At 40.0% G+C, this 15,765-nt stretch overlaps 1 protein-coding gene and 1 pseudogene across 8 annotated transcripts in view; both read left to right on the top strand.

Moving 5' to 3' along the window:
* PATJ (PATJ crumbs cell polarity complex component) overlaps positions 1-15,765 on the top strand; it is a 409,036-nt gene that overhangs the window by 277,769 nt on the left and 115,502 nt on the right. For all 8 annotated transcript variants that reach the window (XM_038000719.2, XM_038000715.2, XM_038000710.2 and 5 more), the window contains one exon: positions 7,978-8,050. In XM_038000719.2, coding sequence (XP_037856647.2) covers positions 7,978-8,050 — 73 coding nt within the window. The remainder of the gene's footprint in view (positions 1-7,977; positions 8,051-15,765) is intronic.
* Positions 8,774-9,248, top strand: LOC119625112 (ragulator complex protein LAMTOR5 pseudogene; annotated as a pseudogene).

Below are 15,765 nucleotides of genomic sequence, written 5' to 3'. Positions count from 1 at the left end.
GCAGAGAAAGCAGAACAAGAAAACAAATAGGGGATACTGTTGTCATAGACCAGGCAACATGAAAAGGACATGAATTAGGATGGAAACTATGGGATTAAAAGAAAAAAGAAGAATAAAGCCTTTAGAGTCAAAGCATTAGACTCAGTGATGTTTTAAATTTTTTGATTGATGGCTGAATGAATTAATAGTAACCGAGGACGTAGCACCTGGAAGTCTAAGCATTTGAGATTTAACATGACAAAGCCATAAAACATTAAATATTTACTTCTATTAGTGTGCTTTGGTGCTTTGACGTTTACATTATCTCCTAACAATTCTATTAATATTAGACATTATCCCAGTTTTGAAGCTTGAGAAACCAGGGTTTTATGTTGTTTTGTATCTTACTTATATCTTATCGGTGATAGAATCCATACCCTTGCTTTGGTCTGTCTGTGCCTTTGCTTATATTCATTTCCAAGCTAACGTAGTTGTCTTGTACTACACATTATCATGGATTTATTTTTTAGTTGGAGTATAATTTGTACTCAGTGCAATAGATTTTATGTCTTCAGTCTGTTGAGTTTCGATAATTGCATACACTTGTGTAACCTCCACACAAAACAAAAATATAGACTATTCATTCACCTCCTAAAGATTGCTGGTGTCCCTTTACAGTCAATCTCTCCTTCCCCCAAGAGCCACCTGCTTCCTGATTTCTGTCACTATAGGTTAGTTTCAACTGTTCTTAAACTTAATGTAAATAGAATCAAACAGCATTTATTCTTTTGTGTCTGGTTTCTTTCATTAACATAACGTTTGTGAGATTTATCCATGTTATGTTTATTCCTTTAATCACAGAGTAATACTTCATTCTATGAATATACAAAAATTTGACGATCATTCTCCTGTTGGTGAACATTTGGGTTGTTTCCAGTTTTTGGTTACTATGAATAAGGTATAAATGTGACTTTTTAAAAAATTATTATAGAATAAACGTATAGAGCATGTTAGACTCAGGGTAGACACAGTTATGCTTCAATAACAAACAGCCCCAAAACTCATGGCTTAAGACAACAAAGAAATAAACAAAGGTTTACTTCTTTCTCATGTTACATATCCATCAGGGCTCAGTAAGGAGCCCTCTGTTCACCATGGTCATTCACATAGCCAGGCAGCAGAGGTGCCTTCTCACCATTTGTTTCCATGATCACCAATGCAGAAAAAGGAAACGTAGCTAATCAAGCACTGGTTCACCTTTAAAGAGGAAGAAAAGTTGAAGCTAGAGGATTTATGAACAGCCCTAATAACTATCCCAGAATAGTACTGAGGAAATTACACTCCACTGTAATATTCACCACTATACCTGCCCCATCACACAAAATGAAATTTTAAAGCCTTTTATAGTCATTATATCTCTATAAGGGATGGGTAATATGTTAATAGATAAAACACCCAGAACCTACATATGAAATGTGGACAGACTGCAGTTGATACAGTGAGCAGACATAGAACCGTGCATGTATTTTTACCCCAAGGAAATGTATTAAATAATTGAAAAAGTAATAGCCCAAAATTTAATAGCCTAGACTCACCTAGGGATCTTAACTTGCGTATTTGAGAGAAGGAGACATCTGTGGCTCTGGATAGACTATTAAAATGGGAAACACTGTAGTATAGTATTTAAGAGTAGGTTTTGAAACCAGACTGCTGTTTTTGAACTTCAGCTCTGCTATTTATCAGCTTTGTGATTTATAAGCTGTGTGACTGTGGTCAGGTTGCTTAACCTTTCTCTAAAACCAAGAGAAAATGGAAAAAAAAAAATTCTAACTAAGACGTAGACTTGTTATGAAGGTTAAATGAGTTAATGTATGTAAAGCATTTTGAACAGTGGTATCTGATAAGCAGTTATGTTTCTAGTTATATTTCCGGTGACCATGTTTTCCAAATCAAAATTTGTGTCATGTATTAATTTTCTCTTGCCATGTAACAAATCACCCAAATCGAATGGCACAAAACAATACCTGTTTATTGGCTCACAATTGTGTAGGTCAGAATGCTGGCATGACAAGCCATGGCTCAGTTCTCTGCCCAGGGTATCACCAAGCTCAAGTCAGGCATTGGCCAGGCTGAGGTCTTGTCTGGAGGCTTTGAGGGGAAAGTCGCTTCCAGGCTCATTCTCTGTTTTCTTGCTGGTTCTCAGGTGGGGGCTGCTGTCAGCTCCTAGAGGTCCCCCACAGTGCTTGTCAGGAAGCCCTCTCCATCCTGAAGCAAGCAATGGTGCTTCCAATCTCTGACTTCCTGTGTGTGACCTCTAGGCATTCCACAAAGAGTTTAATCAGTTTAGAATTCATTTAAGTCCACCTACTAATTTAAGGCTTTAGGATACTGAGGTTCTAAGTGAAATCTCCAGATTTGAAGGGCTTTGCTTGTATGATTAGGTCAGGCCCAAACTAATAATCTCCCTTTATCTTATAATCAGCTATGACTTATCATATAGTCTCATTATGGAAGTGAAATTTGTCTGTAAACTGGGGGCAGGAATCTTGGGAGACTTAGCATTCTGTCTAACACAAGTTACATGATTTTTACCAATGTGAGTTTCATTTTTATAACAAAACAATTCAAATCAGGATCCAAAATGTGTGTTTTCCACAAATATAAATATATTCTACAAACAAGAAGCTGAATTAGAGGTATTCTTAGCATACTTTTGGAGAAAAACTAAATTGAGATCCCTTGAGTAGTGTATTAGTCTGTGCTCACACTGCTATGAAAATACTATCTGAGATTGGGTAATTTATAAAGGAAAGAGATTTAACTGACTTACAGTTCAGCCTGGTTGGGGAGGCCTCAAGAAACTTCTCATCCTGGTGCAAGGGGAAGAAAAGCACCTTCTTCACAAGGCAGCGGGAAGGAGAATGAATGCAGGAGGAACTACCACACACTTTTTATAAAACCGTCAGCTCTCCTGAGAACTCACTCACTATCACAAGAACAGCATGGGGGAAATTGCCCCATGATTCAATTACCTCCACCTGGTCTCTCGTTTGACACGTGGGGATTTTGGGGACTACAATTCAAGATGAGATTTCAGGTGGGGACACAGCCAAACCAGATCAGGTATTAATGCCACAATTGCAGTTGTTTGTTTACTTAGTTGTTTGTTTACAGCTAAGTAAATGATGTTAATATCATCAAAGGCAAGAATCGTCTTTTATCCATTTTTAATCCATTTTATCCATTTTTGTGTACATAGCATAAATATTTGTTAAAGACATGTATATATTCAAAATAAAATCAAAACTATACAGTTGAGTTTCAATCAATCAAAGTAACCACCAGCCAGCTTAAACTAAAAGGAGAATGTATTGTGAGAGTCCAGATGCCTCATGGACTCTTAGAAAAAGATCCATACATTAAGGCTCCAGAGATGGACCCAGGGCAGCTCTAGAGATGTCGGCAAAAGGGAGTTCTGAACCCCTGTTTTTCCTTGAGCATTTCCATTGGTAGTCTTGACATTGCACTCCTCATCTTTATATGTCTCTTCCAAATGTTAAGCCTCTGGGAGAGAGAATCTGATTGCCCCAAACTGAGGCAGATGTCTGCCCCCTTTATCCAATCTGATTGAGGGCAGGGCTATTAGTACCTAGTGTAGACATTATGGCCCATCCAAGGAATCACTGTGAGCTGGGTGGACACCCCAAGAAATGGCCCTTACATGTGGTAAATACTGATGGCTGGCTGACTACAGGCAGCACGGCCTCACTAATGCATGGAAACAGCTCAGAAAGCACAGGGTGGTTTCAGTAATTCTGGTTTCTTCTCCCTGTCTTATTAAGATGACTTTTGTTCAACAGACATTTACATCACAGTACACCTACTCCCTGCCAGGTGCCACACTACAGGCTGAGGATATGAAGTAATAAGATCTCATCCTTGTGCTCAGAGTGGGAGAAAAACCAGCACAAGTAATTGGAACAGAGCATGGCAAGTACAGCAATGAGGACGCACAAGCGGTGTTCCGTGCTCTGGAAAACGAGTCTCACCCTTATCTGTGGGAGAAGTCCATTATCTCTCTCCCAGCAGCTCTTAAAAATAATTATAAAAACACCCACAAACAATTACAGTTCCTGACTGTGTTCTTTTTGAGGCACTGGGGCCTAAGAAACTTAGGCTAATTATATGGAAAGGAAAGTTTCACCCGGCTTGGTGGCTCACACCTGTAATCCCAGCACTTTGGAAGGCCGAGGCAGGCAGATCACTTGAGGCCAGGAGCTCAAGACCAGCCTAGCCCACATGGTGATACTCGAGCTCTACTGAAAATACCAAAATTAGCTGCACATGGTGGCACACGCCTGTAGTCCCAGCTACTCAGGTGGCTGAGGCATGAGAGTCGCTTGAACCTGGGAGGTGGAGGCTGCAGTGAGCCGAGATCACGCTACTGCACTCCAACCTGGGCAAGAGAGAGAGAGACTCCGTCTCAAAAAAAAAAAAAAAAAAAGTTTATTTATAAAGCAAACAGATTTCATTACTTATGAGAATCATGGGATATGAGGGCTCAAAGGTTCTCCAGATATCATTCAGGCCCAACTGCTTGTCTGAAGTATAAATGCCTTCTCTCCTTTGGTTGCCCTTTTCCTACTTTTCTCTTGAAAATTGCAGCTATGTCAGCTCTCCATGGCTTGATGCTCAGGGATGTGACCACTTTATTAAGTGGATTATAAAGGATTATGAACTGTAACTTCTTATAGCAGCTTTCTTCTTTTCAGTGAGAGTAATTGTTGGTTTTCTATTATTGTAAGGTTAAAAAAATTTAATATGGACTTTAAAGACCATTAAAGTCATACTAATTTGTGAAAAAATCATTAAATTGTAAAGGGATAACTTGGCCAATTTGAGCTAACTTGGTTCAGTTCATCATGATCTCTCAATAAGAATTCATGTACAGCCATATTTTTAATGCTGGTAACCTTTGAAAGAGATATGAAAAGTCATCTATTTAATTACTGCCAAGTATACTCTGCACTGTGAGTTCCAGATCTAGAGCAGACATGGCCTGTTGGCTTTCAGCCCTAAGCTGAGCTTTATTGTGTTGTTCAATGGGAGAAATTGAGTGGGAAACAGAATTATCACTGGGAAAATGTTGTTCTTTACCCACAAGTGACGGATTACTTTTTCTGTATGTGAGCAAACTGCTGAGGAATGGATTGTACTCACTGAAAAACAATAGCCAAGCCATCTCTTAACATAATAGTGTTTGCTCAAGGCACCTGAAATGCAGTCAGAAAAAACAGAGATGTGCTTGATACGCTATGTCACTTTATAGTTGTAGTTTTTCTCTCCCATTTGGTTTGGTTTGGTTCATGCCTAGAGAGTCTAAGAATCCAAGAAGCATAGAGCTTGAAATGGCACCTAGACTTCATGTTTTTATTTATGCTGTGTTTCATTCCACAAAAAATTTAACCAATTTAGGATTCTTATAGTAAAGCTACTTACTTAAGGGATCTAGAAACTTAGACTCTGAGAAGTGATTTCCCCAAAGTGCCTCTGTTAGTGGCTGGGCTAGAACTGAGACTCCTACCTTTCTGTCTCCTTATTGAAGAGAGTTGTCATTACATCCCACCCCAACCCACCCCACCATTCATTCTTTTTTTTTTTCAATAACTGTGTTAAGCACAAACACTTGCCAGGCTCTATGTTACCCCTAGATAGTGTCATAGGGAGTAGGATGGACATGAGTCCTGTCCTTGGAATGCTTCCCATTCAGAGAGAAATTCGAATTTGGAGCAAATGTTCACACAAATCAGTTAGGTAAAATATGAAAGAAACAGACCTATAACAGCAATCATTGTCTAAGGTGCTATGAGCATATTAAGAAGCCTGGAAGGCTTGTTTTAGGAAATGACGTTTATGGTGAGCTATGAAGAAGAAATAGGAGTAAATCAGCCAAAGTATTTGTCAAGCAGAGCAGAAGAGAATAGGGTAAGAGAAGACCCTGAGGCGGGTAGATCTTGGCTCAGCTAAGAAGTGGAAAGAAAGTCTGTGCAGCTGGACTGGGGCATAAGTGAGCAAGGGGAAGAAGCACTAGAGGGGGCCAGAGATGGGGACTGGGACCTCTGAGCTTCCTTATCAACTTTGAGCTTGATCCTAAGTGCATTAAGAAGCCATAAGAAGGGGTTAGAAATATGATCAGTTTTATGTGTTAGAATCATAATAACTTTGCTGGGTGGAGAATGGGTTGGAGAGAGGATGTAACTGAGTTGCTCTTACATGCAGGTGAGAAGTGATGATGGCTTGTAATTAGGAGATCCAAGATATGTGTTGAAGGTAAAATCCATGAGACTTGCTGGTTGGAAGTACAGTTGAGGGAAGAGAATTTTCAAGAATGACCCCTGCTTCCTGGTTGAACAACTGGACAGATGTTGTTGACATTTACTCTGGTGGAGAGAATTGGCTGTGGAACCATATGGTGACTAAGTGGGATAAAAAAGCTCTATTTTATTTGAGATGCTTGTAAGACATCTAGTGGAGATATAAAGTAAGAGTTGGGTACGCAGGTCCTAGTCCTAAGCTCAAAAGATTTGGGCTAAATATGTGAATTTGGAAGACAATGATATATAGAATAGTCTTTAAATTTAAGGGAAGGGAATAATTCCCCTGTTAGAGGTCATTGAACTCACATTGGAGGGGAAGGATGGGTGGGGTATAAATTAAATAAAGGATACAAAACTTAGTCGGGTGTGGTGGTGCATGCCTGTAATCCCAGCTACTCCGGAGGCTGAGGCAGGAGAATCGACTGAACTCAGGAGGCAGGGGCTGCAGTGAGCCGAGATTGTGCCATTGCACTCCAGCCTAGGTGACAGAGTAAGACTCCATCTCAAAAAAAAAAAAAAAAAAAAAAAAAAGAAGAAGAAGAAAGGAAGGGAGGGAGGGAGGAAAGGGAAGAAAAAAGAGAAAGAAAGGCGTTTCAAGAAAAGGTAGTGACATGATTAAATCAAGGGAAGAATGGTCACATAATCCAATTGGTGAAAACTAAAGCATACAGTGGGGTTGGATTTTGAATGCCCTCCCAAGTCAGGCAGTAGCTGTTCTATATACATGGGTCATATGGAGAGAAATCTGTGAACAGTCTAAGAACTTTACATATCAGCAGGAAGCGTTTTTTGTGAGCTTCCTTGGTTTATATTGTGAAACATAAAAGCAAACTTCACATAAATCTTGAGATAATTATGTTGGTTGTGCATCATAATGGGTATAATGACTATAAAGGAGAGTCATTATCTCCCACAGACCACTGCCAACCATTTGCTAGTAATGTGGTGGAAATAGGTCCAAATAATCAGAACCAGTATTGTAGGAGTTGTATGCCTGTCACCCTGGTGATGAGGTTTCAGCTGCCATCTACTCTACTCCATCGGGATGAGGAGGAGGAGAATTTACCTAACCACAAAGCATTTTCTGTCTGGAGCTCTGCCCTCCCCATCAATCACTCCTCCTCATACTCCACCTTGCAGGCCTATTGTAGACACCCCATCATCCTTCATTTGCAAAACAAAGTTAGAAGCCAAGTGAGGAGGCTGGGATCCTTTCCAGTTCAAAGAACAAAACGCTCCAGACATTAATGGGGCCTAAAGGTTGCACATGGCCATTTGAAAAATTTATACTCCACAGTGCTGAAAGAGCCAAAGCCTTTCCAAACTTATCCTCTGCAGCACCTGACTTACTAAATGGGATTTGAGTAACTCCTAGCATCATCACTCTTTGTCACTAATAATTGCATCTTAGTATCCCTTGAGCAGTACATCTTTTTTTGTGCGTAGTAACTTTGCATGGTTGGAAGCTATATATATGGAAGCTATATATATTTATATATATATTTATTTATTATGATGCTGTGTGTGCATTTTCAACTGAGAACTTAGGAAGTATTTATAATTTGAGCCAGGAACTTAGCATTTACTGTGTACTGATTCTGCCTATTTTAACATTTCACAGAAACGAGGATGCAGTCAATCAGATGGCCGTTCCTCCCTTTCCAGTGCCATCAAGTTCTCCATCTTCTATTGAGGTAAGATTGTTTCTAATTAGCTCTTAGTATATTAGATGGGTTTGTCATGAGCATTTTCCCCAAATCTGACATTTTTGATATTCATTATTTGGTATTCCAAACTCATGGAAAATTTCCCCGACCAAAATAGAAAGTATTGAGGTATTGATTATAAAGTAGTTTTTTAGTAAATATATTAGAACCTAACCATATAAGTATTACCTTCCTCAGAGTTGCTCAAGGTCTCCTCTAAATATATAATTTTGTTCTAATAGGGCATTTCAGAATTTACAAGAAAATTCTCTTTGTTTATGACTGAATTGTACCCCTTTCTTTATGGTTTTGAAATACTTTAATACCTGTGATCAAGGTGCCTTTAAATAATTACTTTCATCTGTGAATGGAGAAATTACTGGTGTAACAAGATTGCTGTAATATTGGTCAGCTTCCGGAGTAGATAGAGATAGAACGTGTAATCAGTTTGTCTCCCCAGCTGAGGGAATATTCCTTCTCTTCTCATTTTATATTTATTGAATTATTTTTTAACTCCAAGAAGAAATACATACTTATTGTTACTAATTAAATAGTGCAGGGTTATTCAAAGAAATCTTAATTTTTCTTTCACTACCTCCTTAAGGAAGTTAATGTTCACTATTCAGTATCTTTTCATACTTTTTCCTTTGTTTCTACAGTAACCATAAATAGCTATATATAACGTCCCTTTTAATAAAAATGTGATTGTGCAATACACATTATTTTTATTCTTTCAACAAGTGTTCAGGGTTCTGGGCTGGGGTGGACCGTGGGTGGGATGGAGGCGACCTTGGAGCAGCGCTTGGAAGACACAATGAAGACTCCCTCCATTGTTGGAGTCCCGTGCCCAGATTCACAAGGACTCAGTCTGGGTTGCCGTGGGGCCCTGTCAGACGAGCGTGCTGGAGTGATATCTGTTCTAGCCCAGCAAGCAGCTAAGCTAACCTCTGACCCCACTGATATTCCTGTGGTGTGTCCAGCATCAGATAATGGGAACATTATGATCCAGAAGCATGATAGCTTCACAGTGGCGGTACACAAAATGGCCTTTTGATGGCTCGTATCTGTTGTTCAGCAGCCTGTCATAGGAACTCCATCCTACCTATGTGAGTTATCTTGTAGAACTACTAAAGTTCCAGTAGTTAGGCCATTCATTTAATGTGCAACGGGCACTTTTCGATTTACGTAAGAGTAAGTTGCTTTTAACACTATGGACTGACCTATCAAGCTATTAATAAGAAAGGATCGTGTTGTGAAGCAGCCGGTCCAGGTCACTTTGTATATAGAATTTTGCTGTATTCAATAAATCTATTTGGAGGGGGGAAAAAAACACAAAAAACAAGTGTTCAATGAGTGCGTATTAATTGTTAAGCACTCTTTTGGGCATTAGAGGTCTAGGTGTGAATAAAACAGATGAGGCTTCCTACCAATTTGTTATCTTTCTGTCTTCATGATTGAAGACACAAAGATACAAATTAAGAAATAAATAGTGGCCGGGCGCAGTGGCTCACGCCTGTAATCCCAGCAATTTGGGAGGCCGAGGCGGGCGGATCACAAGGTCAGAAGATCGAGACCATGGTGAAACCCCGTCTCTACTAAAAAATAGAAAAAAATTAGTCAGGAGCAGTGGCGGGCGCCTGTAGCCCCAGCTACTCGGGAGGCTGAGGCAGGAGAATGACGTGAACCCGGGAGGCGGAGCTTGCAGTGAGCCGAGATTGCGCCACTGCACTCCAGCCTGGGCGACAGCGCAAGACTCCGTCTCAAGTAAATAAATAAATAAATAAATAAATAAATAAATAAACCAAAAGAATTATCATATGGTAGTCAGTGCCTTGGAGAGAATTAAAGTGGGGAATGTGACCACTTTGCTGACTTACAGAGAAGGCCACTTGTGTAGCCGAAACACAAGTTATCAAGAAGGGAGTCTGGTATAAGGAAGGTGATTTATTCCAAAGCTAGCTTTGGGGAAGGGAGTACAGGCTTCCTGCTTTAAGGGTAACTGCTTCACTTTTGGAGCAGAAAGCTGGCACTTTTAAAAGGCAGAGGAGGGAATGAGCAGGGGCAGGTCCATGTGCTAGCTCCGGTGTCTTATCTACAGGACAGTCGAGCTGGTGACTGCTGATGCCTTCTTATGCAGAACTAGGCCAAAAACTCCCCAGATGGGAGAGAGTTTCATATCTCTCGAGGTAGTCTCCTGGTCGGGGGGTGGGGGCCCATAGAAATCAGCTGTTACTGATCCAGGCAACCTCCTGGTGAGTGAGGGTTCCTTTCTGGATCTCTCCCAAGCACATAGTTAGATAAACTTGCTCTCTAGAGAGCGTCTGGTGAAGGGGAGGTAAAAGGCTATATTTGCATTTCTTTTTTTTTTTTTTTGAGATGGAGTCTCACCCTGTCACCCAGGCGGAGTGCAGTGGCGTGATCTCAGCTCATTGCAACCTCTGCCTCTCGGGTTCAAGTGATTCTCCTGCCTCAGCCTCCGAGTAGCTGGGATTACAGGCGCACACTACCATGCCCGGCTAATTTTTGTGTTTTTAGTAGAGACGGGGTTTCACCATGTTGGCCAGGCTGGTCTCTAACTCCTGACCTCAGATGATCCCCCTGCCTGGGCCTCCCAAAAGTGCTGGGATTACAGGCATGACCCTATGTTTGCATTTCTAAAGGGCTAAGTAGGAAGTAGGAAACTGGGGGAATGAGGAAAAAAGAGAGAGAAAAAAATAATTATCTCTCAGAAAAATGGGAGTACTTAGTTACACTTGGGCAAGGTAAAATTTAAATAAGATAAAAATTAAAAGAAAAAGCCAGACATTCAGAAATAAGAGGGAGGAGCCTTCCCTGCTGAGTGGACAGAAATAGCTCTCAGGTGAGAATGAGCCGGGTCATGTTTGAGGAATATGGCTAGAAGCATATTAGGAGCTGGGAGAGCAGTGGAATATGAGACAAGAGGGAGAGAAAGGCTGTGTAAGAAGTTACACAGCCTTCTACACAGAGTTAGAAGTTTGGGTTTTATTCTATATGCAGAAGAAGGCACTGGAAGGATTTAAACAGGGGAGTGATGTGACCTGATACATAGTTTTAAAGGAACCATTTGGCTATTTAGGGGAAGAAAAATAACTTTTTTTCTTCAACCCTCATAGGTTCTCAGTTGGAATGGACCCTTGTAACAAAAGATAGATTAACAAGAGCAAAACAAACAGCAGTTTAATGACATATGTATTTCTTATATCCATGGCAAACACCCAGGGAATGAGTAGTTCTCAATGAGATAGATTTAAATTCTAGCTTAAATAGCATCTTCAACCAAAAAAAATGGTAAATGTTTAGAGAAGTGACAAGACAAAGGAAGAGGACTTTGTCTCTAGGGGTGGCAACTTGAGGGAAGGCAAACAACTGGCAGATAAAGGCTAGTTGGTATAGCTTGCTCATGTAGATTCCCCTGGTGCCATCTCCAGGGGATACGCATTCTGTTTTGTCTTCAGGGTTTAACCTTTGTTTTCCCTGATTCAGAGGGAGGCAGATATCTTTTGTCTTTACATATCTATGTCCTGCTTTTAGACAAATAGAGGGAGAGCAGAAGGTTTTCCTGCATCTGCTTCTTCCTGATTGCCTTCAGCTAAATGATCCTTCCTTTTTAGACTGGCATATTCTCATCTCCCACAGCTGCTAGGTAGGGAATGGGTTAGTAGGAAGATAAAAGTAATATGCTAAAAGGCAAAAGCCCCTGAGGCCCTAATGTGGCTTGGATGAAGTGTTGGTATCGGAAGCAATGAAAAGAGCACATTCTTGATGTTTTGGAGGTTGAGTCAAACTTGATTAATTAAACAAGGGAGCTGAGGGGAAGTAGAGAATCGTGGATAAACCTAGATTTTTGGCTTGAACAACTGGATAGATAGTGGTACTATTTACTAGAGTCTTTGAAAGAATAGCTGTTCTGAAAATTTAGAAGACTGATTTTATTTTTAAAACAAGCAGGCTAGTATGTAAAATAAAAAGTACAAGCTAGTATGTAAAATAAAGCAGGCTAGTATGTAAAAAATATGTAAAGTATAAATAATGCCCGTCTGAAGTTTCAAGAACATTATCACATATCTTAATCAAATTTGTGTGCCATTATTTGTATTTCATTTTCAAAAATAATGAAATCACATTAGGCATTTAAATGTATAAATAAATAATAAATCCCTTTCTCTAACAGCATATGCCATGCGGGTGATGTTTCTATTGAACCATCACAATTTGATTATATTCTAGAGAGGGCTTTTTAGTTCTGCTCTGGACTATTGGCTGTAGTAACTGCTACCAAATGATGAATGCCACCCCTCCTGTGGGCGGTATGGGAAGAGTACCCATATTCTTTGGTTTCCTGACCTCTTTCTTTCCCTTCCCATTTGCCTATGTGGACCCTCTTAGTATATATCTTTTTCCCTCTTAGATATTTCTCGTGAGTACTAAAGCATAACTCATATCCAGCATATGGCTAAATGAGACAGCCCATTTAAATCATAACCAGATAGATGAAATAGAGCCATATCGTTATTAAATTGGACCTGGTAATAATAATTCAGCATTATTAAGTAGCAGTTTTATTATATGCTAATAGTATCTCATATTTATTTCTTTATTCAGCAAATGTTTATTGAACTATTTTTTTTTAAAAAGACAAGATCTTGTTCTGTAGCCCAGGCTAGAGTTCTGTGGTGCTATCATGGCTCACTGCAGCCTCAAACTCCTGAGCTCAAGCAATCCTCCTGCCTCATCCTCCCAAGTAGCTGGGACTATAGGCACATACCATTATGCTTGGCTAATTTTTAAATTTTTTATAGAGACAGGATCTCGCCATGTTACCCAGGCTGGTCTTGAACTCCTGTCTTCAAGTAGTCCTCCACCTCAGCCTCCCAAAGTGCTGGGATTACAGGTGTGAGCTACTGAGCCTAGCGTCATTGAGCTCTTATTATGTGTCAGTGCTCTAGACCTGAAGGGTATCGCAGAGAACAAAATTGTTTCATGCAGTTCTGTGCTAGTAGACTGAACAAGAGTGCTAATAAAACATTGAGCAAGAAGTCTGACGATGTGGGTTTTGGTTTTGGCTCTACTAATTACCTGTGGGCATATAACCTTGGGAGGCAGTTAACCTCCCAAAGTCTGTCTTTTTCTTTAAAGCCAGGTTAATAGCCTCCCCTGCCTATGTCAAAGGGTAGTTATGAGGGCCAGGTGTAAAAATATTTTATCCCTACAGCTATATATATTTATAAGGGATTATGATGCAGTACTTGTGGTAATTATAATGCCATTGGTGCAATAAGGGATTATGATGCAGTACTTGTGGTAATTATAATACCATTGGTGCAATTCTACAGCATAGCGATGTGAACATAAGCTTGGATGTCAGACAGAGCCAAGTCTTAATCAGTATTCTACCATTTACTAGCAGAGTGAACTTGAGCCAGTTACGCTCTATAAACTTCAATTCCTCACGTTTAAAATGGGTTTGATAATAATAATTAATTCTATGGACTTGTTAGAAGTATTAAGTAATGTTTTTAAAAGGCTTAGCACTATTCCTGGCACACGGTAAGACCTCATTTTTGTTGTGATTGCACTTATATTATCACAGCCCTCTAGTTGAACTCCCAGCCTCCAGCATCTTCCATTTTTAATAGTTACATAAAAAACAGGATTTTTTTCCTTTTAAAAACTAAATTGATACATAAAAATTGTATATATTTATCACATACAACGTGATGGCTTTTTTTGTTTGGTTTTGTTTTGGGGGGGGGTTAGTTTTTGAGACAGGATCTGGCTCTGTTGCCAGGCTGGAGTGCAGTGGCATGATCTCAACTCACTGCATCCTTGACCTCCCAGGCTCAAACAACCTTCCTGCCTCAGCCTCCTGAACAGCTAGGACTATAGGCACGCACCACTGTGCCTGGCTATTATAAAATTTTTTGCAGAGACAGAATCTCACTATGTTGCCTACGCCCCATCTGCTGGGCTCGAGAGATCCTTCCACCTCAGCCCCTCAAAAGTGCTGGAATTACAGGACTGAGCCACTGCACCTGGCCAACATGATGTTTTGAAATATGTGTATGTTGCAGAATGGCTAAATCGAGATAATTAACATATGTATTTCCTCACATACTTATTTTTGTGGTGAGAACAGTTGAAATCTACTTTCTTAGAGATTTTCAAGAATACAATACATTGTTATTAACTCTGGTCACCCTGTTGTACACTAGATCTCTAGAACTTATTACTCTAACTGAAATTTTGCATCCTCTGACCAACATCTCTTCCACCTCCACCCCATCCACCAGCCCCTGGTCACCACCACTACTCTCTGTTTCTATGAGTTCAACTTTTTAGATTCCACATTTAAATCCCAGAGGATCTGAATTTCATTCTTTGGTTTTAGAACTGTTGAAGGCGTTTTGAACAATGAAACAATTTGATCAAGGCTGTACTCCAGGAAGATTAGTCTAATAGCAATGTTAAAGACGTCTTGAAGAGGGAAACCCAATTAAGAAGCCATTGCTGTCGTCTAGTAAGAGGTACTGAGGGCTCAAATAACTTGTGTTCTGACATATTTATTCCATTTATTGACAGGACAGCCTAAATCTTTTAGAATATCTTCATACAAACAAGGACCTCCTTTTTGCTTTCTTAGAAGTTGTGCTTTTTTAAGTACTAACTGAGATGGAACAGGCCTCATAAAAATCATGGAAGTGGATCACATAGGGAGTTCCATTAGCATAATTTCCATTTTATTTTAATTTTGCCCTGCTTTTCTAGAATTCTGAGCAGCCTAGTAAATAAGCTCATGTTTGGGGTTAGAAGAAAGAAATTCAGTTTGTCCCATCTGGTAAACAATGCTTTGCAGAAAGAAATATTTGTGAATTTAGGTTGGCAATGAGACTAAAATTATTTTGTGTGTTTTCTAAAAGAACATTGGATTTAGAAATTATGGGAATGGGCCAGGCATGGTGGCTCACGCCTGTAATCCCAACACTCTGGGAGGCCAAGGCGGGCGGATCATCTGAGGTCAGGAGTTCAAGACCAGTCTGGCCAACATGGCAAAACCCCATCTCTACTAAAAAAATATAAAAATTAGCGGGATATGGGTGGCATGCACCTGTAATCTCAGCTACTCGGGAGACTGAGGCTAGAGAATGGCTTGAACCCAGGAGGCGGAGGTTGCAGTGAGCCAAGATCATCCCACTGTATACCAGCCTGGGTGACAGAGTGAGACTCAGTCTCAAAAAAAAAAAAAAAAAAAAGGAAGAAAATGTGGGAATGGCAAAATTTGTACTAAACATAAGTTTTATTTTTAAAAAAACTTTCAATCCTATTAGGGAGTTATAATTGCTATTTTTTTAAATTTACTTTGCTTAGTATCATTTTAAATCAATGAAAAGGAAAACAGTTGTATATACTAGTATGCTCTTGTTATGTTAAATGAGAAAACAGGGTAGGGAACAAGACTACTGAACATTTATCTAATTAGAAATGTTTTTTTGGCCGGGTGTGGTGGCTCATGCCTGTAATCTCAGCACTTTGGGAGGCCAAGGCAGGTGGATCACCTGAGGTCGGGAATTTGAGACCAGCCTGACCACCATGGAGAAACCCCGTCTCTACTAAAAATAGAAAATTAGCCAGGTGTGGTGGCGCATGCCTGTCATCCCGGCTATTCGGGAGGCTGAGGCAGGAGA

This window comes from Chlorocebus sabaeus, chromosome 20, assembly GCF_047675955.1.
Source record: "Chlorocebus sabaeus isolate Y175 chromosome 20, mChlSab1.0.hap1, whole genome shotgun sequence".
In the NCBI taxonomy this organism is placed as follows: Eukaryota; Metazoa; Chordata; class Mammalia; order Primates; family Cercopithecidae; genus Chlorocebus; species Chlorocebus sabaeus.
Note: the sequence above shows the minus strand (reverse complement) of the source record. Positions and strands in the feature narration are given on the sequence as shown.